Source organism: Rhinopithecus bieti, unplaced genomic scaffold (assembly GCF_001698545.2).
Source record: "Rhinopithecus bieti isolate Rb0 unplaced genomic scaffold, ASM169854v2 scaffold_42772, whole genome shotgun sequence".
In the NCBI taxonomy this organism is placed as follows: domain Eukaryota; kingdom Metazoa; phylum Chordata; class Mammalia; order Primates; family Cercopithecidae; genus Rhinopithecus; species Rhinopithecus bieti.
This window is the reverse complement of record NW_016818842.1, coordinates 2,834,994-2,844,803: the sequence shown is the minus strand read 5'-3', so window position 1 is coordinate 2,844,803 and position 9,810 is coordinate 2,834,994. Positions and strand designations below refer to the sequence as shown.

At 54.3% G+C, this 9,810-nt stretch overlaps 1 protein-coding gene across 2 annotated transcripts in view; it reads left to right on the top strand.

Annotated features, from left to right (window-relative positions):
* The first annotated feature begins 5,194 nt into the window (after positions 1 to 5,194).
* The window catches only part of TBL2 (transducin beta like 2), an 11,784-nt gene continuing 7,168 nt past the window's right edge, over positions 5,195 to 9,810 (top strand). Inside the window, exon 1 of one of the 2 annotated variants that reach the window (XM_017857658.1) lies at positions 5,195 to 5,540. In XM_017857658.1, the coding sequence (XP_017713147.1) occupies positions 5,411 to 5,540 (130 nt within the window). In that variant the 5' untranslated portion in view covers positions 5,195 to 5,410. Of the gene's footprint in view, positions 5,541 to 7,887; positions 8,232 to 9,810 lie in introns of those variants that run through there. The other variant, XM_017857657.1, reaches the window with a different exon arrangement.

Below are 9,810 nucleotides of genomic sequence, written 5' to 3'. Positions count from 1 at the left end.
TGGGCCACAGGGTGAGACCCTGTCTCAAAAACAGAATTTGCATTCCTACTGCTGCTGGTCCAGGGACCACACTTTGAGAACCACTACTTAAACAAGGTGGAAATTTACCATTTCACCTAATGTAGAGAGGCCAGAGGTAGGGAGGACTCCAGACAATGCAAGTTGGAGCTCATGTCCTTCAGTTGTTTCTTTGGCTACTGTTTGTCTCTGACAAGGCCAAGCTTCAGAGCAGGTGTTTGAAGTGCTTTGTGATACAACCCTGCTTTCCCTCCAGCCTCACTTCTCTCCATAGCTTCCCTCCCCTCACATCCCTAAAAGTCTTCAGTCTCCAGTAGTACCTGGGACTCATCTTGCTTTGCCCTTGAAAAGTGTGATCAACCAAAGAGGGAGGCAAACCTAGGGATTTCTGTCTCCTTTCCTTTTTTTTTTTTTTTTTTTTCTTTTTTTGGAGACAGAGCCTGGCTCTGTCACCCAGGCTGGAGTGCAGTGATGTGATGTCAGCTCACTGCAACCTCTGCCTCCCAGGTTCAAGTGATTCTCCTGCCTCAGCCTCCTGAGTAGCTGGGATTACAGATGTGCACCACCACGCCTGGCTAACTTTTTGTATTTTTAGTAGAGATGGGGTTTCACTATGTTGGCCAGGCTGGTCTTGAACTCCTGGCCTCAAGTGACTTGCCTGCCTTGGCCTCTCAATTTTCTTTTCTTTTCTTTTTTTTTTTTTTTTTTTGAGACAGGTCTGTTACCTGGCTGGAGTGCAATGTCATGATCATAGCTTAACACATCCTTGAACTCCTGGGCTCAAGCGATCCTCCTCCTGCCTTAGCCTCCTGAGTAGCGGGGACTAGAGGTCCACACCACCACGCTTGGCTAATTTTTTTTTTTTATAGAGACGGAGTCTTGCTACGTTGCCCAGGCTGGTCTCGAACTCCTGCCTCAGCCTCCCATAGGTTGCGATTATAGGAATGAGCCACTGTGCCTGGCCTCCTGCCTCCTTATTAACTTTTTTTTTTTTTTTTTGACAGAGTCTTGCTCTGTCGCCCAGGCTGGAGTGCAGTGGTGTAATCACTGTTCGCTGCAGCCTCAAACTCCTAGGCTCAAGCAATCCTCCCGTCTCAGCCTCCTGAGTAGCTGGGACTACAGGCATGCACCACCACGCCTGACAAATTTTATTTTGTAGAGATGGGGTCTCACTATGTTGGCCAGGCTGGTCTCGAATTCCTGGGCTCAAGTGATTCTCCTTTCTCAGCCTCCCAAAGTGCTGGGATTACAGGCATGAGCCACAGTGCCCTGCCCAAGTATGGATCCTGAGCGTAGTAGACCTGGGTTTGACTCTGGGTTATTTCCCTTGCTTCCTTGTTGACCTTGGGCATATTATTTGATGTAAGCCTAGTGTTTCTCTCCATCTGCTTAAAAATTAAAGTTATAACATGGCCTGTCTTAAAGGCCAACTGAATTCAAGGATGTGAAAGAATTTGGTAGCCTCAACCGAGCTGTACAAAGAGAGGCTACTCTTTCTTCCTCTTGCCCCACATCCACAGATGGCAGCCAGACAGGACATGTATTAGTCTCCAGGCTCACTCTCCACCCGTGTGACCTTGGAAAAGTCACTTAACTTCCTACAGCATCAGTCTCCTCATCTGTGGGAAGGGAATGTGAGCAAGGGAAATGAAATGCAAAGTTCCTGGATTAGACGGGTGCAGTGGCTCACTCCTGTAATCCCAGCAATTTGGGAGGATGAGGGCAGGAGGGTTGCTTGGGGCCAGGAGTTCTAGAGACCAGCCTGGGCAACATAGCAAGACCCTGTCTCTACAGAAAATTCAAAAATTAGCTGGGTTTGGTGGTGAGCACCTATGGTCCCAGCTACTTGGGAGGCTGTGGTGGGAGGATTGTTTGAGCCCAGGAGTTTCAGGCTGCAATCAGTTGTGATTGAGCCACTGCCCTCCAGCCTGGGCGACACAGTGAGACTCTCTTTATTTAAAAAAATGCTCCTAGATCAATACATGTCACATGCAAAATGCTTGGTAAATGAAATTCTTCTTAAAAGTGCATCTTCGGCCAGGCTTGGTGGCTCATGCCTATAATCCCAGCACTTTGGGAGGTTGAGGTGGGAGGATCACTTGAGCTCAGGAGTTCGAGACCAGCCTGAGCAACATGGTGAAACCTTGTCTCTACAAAACACACACACAAAAATTAGCTGGGTGTGATGGTGCATGGCTGTAGTCCTAGCTACTTGGGAGGCTGAGGCAGGAAGATCGATTGAGGCAGAAGGATCACTTGAGCCTGGGAGGCAGAAGTTGCAGCGACCCGAGATCATACCATTGCATTCCAGCCTGGGCAACACTGCGAGACTCTGTCTCAAAATAGATAGATACAAATTTTTTAAAGTGTAGCTTTCTCTCGAGATGGTGGAGAAAGTGGTTTATGGCTGGGCCCACAGTCCTAAGTAGCAAGATAGGGAGGGCAAGCCTCAGGATGCTCTAGACACCCCCTCACACCCCTCCCTACCCACTGCCCACAGCTGAGTCAATGTCAGTTTCCCGCAAAGGACAAAAGGGAAGGAAATGAGGCCGCTCCATTTGCTCTCTGACTGGATCCATTTCCTCCCCCAAGATTGCGGGTGTGTCTGTCTGTCATCCAGCCTCTGCAGCGACCGCTCTTCTCAGAGGGTCCTTCTTATCGCTGAAGGGCCCGGACTGTCAGGAAGGCAGGCTCCCAGGTGGGGATGGAAATGTTTGCAGCAGGAATCTCCAACTCCGGTACTGTGACTCACTCTGGGCTTTGGGACTAGGACACCTACGGAGCACGTCTGTTCAACCCAAATTCTACCAATAAGTCTTTCAGATTGTCTCCTTGTTGGTGGAATTTGAATAAGTTCTGTAGATAGCATCAATGTCAAGTTCCTGGTTTTGATATTGCACTGCAGTTATGCAAGATGTTACTATTGGAGGAAACAGAGAGGAAGAGTCCATGAGACCTCCCTGTTCACTTTTTCAAACCCCTGTGAATCTTCATTTTTTTTTTTTTTTTTTGGGACAGGGTCTCACTCTGTTGCTTAGGCTACAGTGCAGTGGCACAATCACAGCTCACTATAGCCTCGACCTCCCGGACTCAGGTGATTCTGCCACCTCAGCCTGCCAGTTAGCTGGGACTATAGGCACATGTCACCATGTCTGGCTAATTTTTTTTTTTTTTTTTTTTTTTGAGACAGAATCTCACTCTGTCACCCCAGCTGGAGTGCAGTGGAGCAATCTTGGCTCACTACAACATCCGCCTCCCAGGTTCAAGCGATTCTCCTGCCTCAGCCTCCCGAGTAGCTAGGATTACAGGTGCGCATCACTATGCCTGGCTAATTTTTGTATTTTTAGTAGAGACGGGGTTTCACCATGTTAGCCAGGCTGGTCTCGAACTCCTGACCTCAGGTGATCTGCCCACCTGGGCCTCCCAAAGTGCTGGGATTACAGGCGTGAGCCATTGCGCCCGGCCTTAAAAGAAGTTTCTATGAAAAAATCTCGTGGTCTGGGCCAGGCGCGGTGGCTCACATCTGTAATCCCAACACTTTTGAGAGGCCGAGGCGGGCGGATCACAAGGTCAGGAGTTGGAGACCAGCCTGGCCAACATAGTGAAACCCTGTCTCTACTAAAAAATAGAAAAAATTAGCCAGGCATGGTGGCGGGCGCCCATAATCCCAGCTACTCAGGAGACCGAGGCAAGAGAATCGCTTGAACCTGGGAGGCAGAGGTTGCAGTGAGCAGAGATCGTGCCACCGCACGCAGCCTGGGCGACAGTGCGACAAGACTCTGTCTCAAAAAAATAAAAAATAACAATAATCTCTGGGCTCGGCATGGTGGCTCATGCCTGTAATCCCAGCACTTTGGGAGGCCAAAGTAGGTGGATCACCTGAGGTCAGGAGTTCGAGACCAGCCTGGCCAACATGGCAAAACCCCCGTCTCTATAAAAAACACAAAAATTAGCAGGGCGTGGTGGCGCACGCTTGTAATCCCAGCTACTCTGGAGGCTGAGGCAGAAGAATCTCTTGCACCCGGGAGGCAGAGGTTGCAGTCAGCCGAGATGCGTCACTGCACTCCAGCCTGAGCAACAGAATGAGACTCCGTCTCAAAAGTAAATAAATAAATAAAATAAATTTTCTATTAAAAATTCTCCCTTTTAACTTTCCACTTGCCAGGCCATCTCCAAATCCAGGTCCCCGTCACCTCCCTCTTGGATCCTTGAAGCCACTATCGGTTTTCTGTATTTGGTCTTTTCACACAAAGGTCCATCCAGGGAATCATCAGACACAGCTTTTGCCCCACCTCTCCCAGTAATGAGCAGCTTGTTGGGTGGAGCCAGCGCTCAACGCCCCCAGACCTTTCCACTCCTCTCGCCATTTCCCACATCCCAGCTTCTCAGGTCTTTGCGGAGGCTGTTCCACACCACGGCCTACTCTTCCGCTTCTCCACCAGCAGTAAAAGTAAAACCCCGTCTGATCTTTCGCTGATGCTGTTTCCTGTCCGTTAAATGGTAATAATAATCCCCGCCCCGCTTCCTTGAGAGGATCCAGTGTGGTGATGGCTGGAATAACGCCTTTAATAAACAATTATCAGTGAGTTCCTCAGGAGGAGGCGTGAACAGGGGTTGCAAATCCCGCCTTCCTCCGCCCTCCGCGGTTCTGCAACCTCAACTGCCAGGCGACCCGCCCCTCGAAACATACCAAGAGTCGGGCCTCGCCCCTCGAGATGTTCTACCTCCGGGCCCCGCCCCTCGAGACGCCCTACCTCCGGGTTCTGCCCCTCGAGACGCGCTAACAACCCAGCCCCGCCCCTCGAGACGCTCTAACTCCAGGCTCCGCCTCTCGAGGCTCTCTAATAACTAGGCTCCACGCTTGGAGATGCTCTAACTCCAGGCCCCGCCCCTGGAGACGTTCTCTAACTCCAGGCCCCGCCCCTCGAGACGCTCTAACCCAGGCTCTGTCCCTCCAGGCGCTCTAACAACCAGGTCCCGCCCCTCGAGACACGCTACCTCTGGGTTCGGCCCCTCGAGACGCTCTAACCCAGGCTCCGCCCCTCGAGGCGCTTTAATAACCAGGTTCCTCTCCTCGAGACGCTCTAACGGCCAGGCTCCGCCTTCAAGGAGCTCTAACAATCAGGCCCCGCCCCTCGAGGCGCTCTAACAGTCGGGCCCCCCCTTCTAGCGCCCCAACAGTTGGCCCCCCGCGTTGAGACGCTCTAACGGCCAGGCCCCGCTCTGAAGTCATTATAACAACCAGGCTCCGCCCCCAGGCGCTCTAACGGCCAAGCGCCGCCGCTCGAGGCGCCCCAATGGCCAGGCCCCGCCCCCGCGTGCGTGCGCGACTCCGCCGAGCCGTGCGGGCACCCGCGTACTCACTGGCTGAGGTGGCAGTGGCCCAGCCAACATGGAGCTCTCGCAGATTCCGGAGTTCATGGGGCTGTCGGTGTTGCTTGGGCTGCTGGCCCTGATGGCGACCGCAGCGGTAGCGCGGGGGTGGCTGCGCGCGGAAGAGGAGAGGAGCGGCAGGCCCGCCTGTAAGTGGGGCCGGGTCGGGTGGGGGCGGCCCGCGTGACCTCCTCGTGGTCCGACCTGTGGTTTAGGCCCGCGGCTGGTGGGGCTCGGCGACCCCATGGGCCTCAGTTTCTCCTCTGATGACGTGAGCTTCGTTTCCAGAGACGAGGGCCCGCCTCGCTGGGCTGGGCGCAACCCCTGGGGCAGGACTGGCTCCAACCTGGGCCCCGCGCTGCGGCTTTCTCGGTGGCCGAGGCTAGGCGGTCCCCGGGGTGGCCAGGAGAGCACCGTAAACTCTTCAGCCTGCTCCGTGGCTGCGATCTCAGAAAAAGCACCAGTTCTGTGATGTGCAGCAGCATTTACTGGGCATCTGTGACCCTGTGATAGGCTTTGGGGTCTTTTTCTGTAAGGAGTCCAGTAAAGGAGACGTACATCTGCATGATGAACACCTAAACATGTAAGTGAAAAACAGTAAAATAAGTTTCATTGNAGTAGCTAGGATTACAGGTGCGCATCACTATGCCTGGCTAATTTTTGTATTTTTAGTAGAGACGGGGTTTCACCATGTTAGCCAGGCTGGTCTCGAACTCCTGACCTCAGGTGATCTGCCCACCTGGGCCTCCCAAAGTGCTGGGATTACAGGCGTGAGCCATTGCGCCCGGCCTTAAAAGAAGTTTCTATGAAAAAATCTCGTGGTCTGGGCCAGGCGCGGTGGCTCACATCTGTAATCCCAACACTTTTGAGAGGCCGAGGCGGGCGGATCACAAGGTCAGGAGTTGGAGACCAGCCTGGCCAACATAGTGAAACCCTGTCTCTACTAAAAAATAGAAAAAATTAGCCAGGCATGGTGGCGGGCGCCCATAATCCCAGCTACTCAGGAGACCGAGGCAAGAGAATCGCTTGAACCTGGGAGGCAGAGGTTGCAGTGAGCAGAGATCGTGCCACCGCACGCAGCCTGGGCGACAGTGCGACAAGATTCTGTCTCAAAAAAATAAAAAATAACAATAATCTCTGGGCTCGGCATGGTGGCTCATGCCTGTAATCCCAGCACTTTGGGAGGCCAAAGTAGGTGGATCACCTGAGGTCAGGAGTTCGAGACCAGCCTGGCCAACATGGCAAAACCCCGTCTCTATAAAAAACACAAAATTAGCAGGGCGTGGTGGCGCACGCTTGTAATCCCAGCTACTCTGGAGGCTGAGGCAGAAGAATCTCTTGCACCCGGGAGGCAGAGGTTGCAGTCAGCCGAGATGCGTCACTGCACTCCAGCCTGAGCAACAGAATGAGACTCCGTCTCAAAAGTAAATAAATAAATAAAATAAATTTTCTATTAAAATTCTCCCTTTTAACTTTCCACTTGCCAGGCCATCTCCAAATCCAGGTCCCCGTCACCTCCCTCTTGGATCCTTGAAGCCACTATCGGTTTTCTGTATTTGGTCTTTTCACACAAAGGTCCATCCAGGGAATCATCAGACACAGCTTTTGCCCCACCTCTCCCAGTAATGAGCAGCTTGTTGGGTGGAGCCAGCGCTCAACGCCCCAGACCTTTCCACTCCTCTCGCCATTTCCCACATCCCAGCTTCTCAGGTCTTTGCGGAGGCTGTTCCACACCACGGCCTACTCTTCCGCTTCTCCACCAGCAGTAAAAGTAAAACCCCGTCTGATCTTTCGCTGATGCTGTTTCCTGTCCGTTAAATGGTAATAATAATCCCCGCCCCGCTTCCTTGAGAGGATCCAGTGTGGTGATGGCTGGAATAACGCCTTTAATAAACAATTATCAGTGAGTTCCTCAGGAGGAGGCGTGAACAGGGGTTGCAAATCCCGCCTTCCTCCGCCCTCCGCGGTTCTGCAACCTCAACTGCCAGGCGACCCGCCCCTCGAAACATACCAAGAGTCGGGCCTCGCCCCTCGAGATGTTCTACCTCCGGGCCCCGCCCCTCGAGACGCCCTACCTCCGGGTTCTGCCCCTCGAGACGCGCTAACAACCCAGCCCCGCCCCTCGAGACGCTCTAACTCCAGGCTCCGCCTCTCGAGGCTCTCTAATAACTAGGCTCCACGCTTGGAGATGCTCTAACTCCAGGCCCCGCCCCTGGAGACGTTCTCTAACTCCAGGCCCCGCCCCTCGAGACGCTCTAACCCAGGCTCTGTCCCTCCAGGCGCTCTAACAACCAGGTCCCGCCCCTCGAGACACGCTACCTCTGGGTTCGGCCTCTCGAGACGCTCTAACCCAGGCTCCGCCCCTCGAGGCGCTTTAATAACCAGGTTCCTCTCCTCGAGACGCTCTAACGGCCAGGCTCCGCCTTCAAGGAGCTCTAACAATCAGGCCCCGCCCCTCGAGGCGCTCTAACAGTCGGGCCCCCCCTTCTAGCGCCCCAACAGTTGGCCCCCCGCGTTGAGACGCTCTAACGGCCAGGCCCCGCTCTGAAGTCATTATAACAACCAGGCTCCGCCCCAGGCGCTCTAACGGCCAAGCGCCGCCGCTCGAGGCGCCCCAATGGCCAGGCCCCGCCCCGCGTGCGTGCGCGACTCCGCCGAGCCGTGCGGGCACCCGCGTACTCACTGGCTGAGGTGGCAGTGGCCCAGCCAACATGGAGCTCTCGCAGATTCCGGAGTTCATGGGGCTGTCGGTGTTGCTTGGGCTGCTGGCCCTGATGGCGACCGCAGCGGTAGCGCGGGGTGGCTGCGCGCGGAAGAGGAGAGGAGCGGCAGGCCCGCCTGTAAGTGGGGCCGGGTCGGGTGGGGCGGCCCGCGTGACCTCCTCGTGGTCCGACCTGTGGTTTAGGCCCGCGGCTGGTGGGGCTCGGCGACCCCATGGGCCTCAGTTTCTCCTCTGATGACGTGAGCTTCGTTTCCAGAGACGAGGGCCCGCCTTGCTGGGCTGGGCGCAACCCCTGGGGCAGGACTGGCTCCAACCTGGGCCCCGCGCTGCGGCTTTCTCGGTGGCCGAGGCTAGGCGGTCCCCGGGGTGGCCAGGAGAGCACCGTAAACTCTTCAGCCTGCTCCGTGGCTGCGATCTCAGAAAAGCACCAGTTCTGTGATGTGCAGCAGCATTTACTGGGCATCTGTGACCCTGTGATAGGCTTTGGGGTCTTTTCTGTAAGGAGTCCAGTAAAGGAGACGTACATCTGCATGATGAACACCTAAACATGTAAGTGAAAAACAGTAAAATAAGTTTCATTGAGGCCAGGCACGGTGGCTCACGCCTGTATTCCCAGTACTTTGGGAGGCCGAGGCAGGGAGATCGCTTGAGCCCAGGAGTTGGAGACCAGCCTGAACAACACGGCAAGACTCCATCTCTATGAAAAATTAGCTGGGTGTGGTTGTGCACGCCCCTGTAGTCCCAGCTCCATGGGAGGCCGAGGCAGGAGGGTGGCGTGAGTCCAGGAGTTCAGGGCTTCAGTGAGCTGTGATCAATCGTGCCACTGCACTCCAGCCCGGGTGACAGCAAGAGCCTGTCTGAAAAGTTTCATAGAAGAGGTTAGTACTAGAAACGGGAAACACCAGAGAGGGAGTGGGCAGCCCTGCTCTTTTTATGTTTGAGACAGAGTTTCGCTCTTCTTGCCCAGGCTGGAGTACAGTGGCAGGATCTTGGCTCACTGCAACCTCCACCTCCCGGGTTCAAGCGATTCTTCTGCCTCTGCCTCCCCAGTAGCTGGGACTACAGGCACACACCACCACGCCTGAGGATTTTTTGTATATTTAGTAGACACAGGGTTTCGCCACGTTCGTCAGACTGGTCTCGAACTCCTGACCTCAGGTGATCCACTCGTCCTGGCCTCCAAAAGTGCTGGGATTACAGGCGTGAACCGCTGTGCCCGGCCAGCCCTGCTCCTTTTTTTTTTTTTTTTTTTTTTTTGAGACAGAGTCGTGCTCTGCCTTCCAGGCTGGAGTGCAGTGGCACGATCTTGGCTCACTGCAAGTTCCACCTCCCAGGCTCATGCCATTCTCCTGCCTCAGCCTCCTGAGTAGCTGGGACTACAAGTGTCCACCACCACGCCCGGCTAATTTTTTGTATTTTTTTAGTAGAGATGGGGTTTCACCGTGTTAGCCGGGATGGTCTCAATCTCCTGACCTCATGATCTGCCTGCCTCAGCCTCCCAAAGTGCTGGAATTACAGGCATGAGCCACCGTTCCCGGCCCAGCCCTGCTCTTTTATTGGGGAGGTGGTTGTTAGAGAAATCATTACTGAGAATAGGGACACATGAGGTAGTGTGGGGTCTCAAAGGATGGTTCTAGAATAAGAGTTTGCCAGAAAGCCAAGGAAAAAAGACATTCCTGCCAATGACAATACCCGAG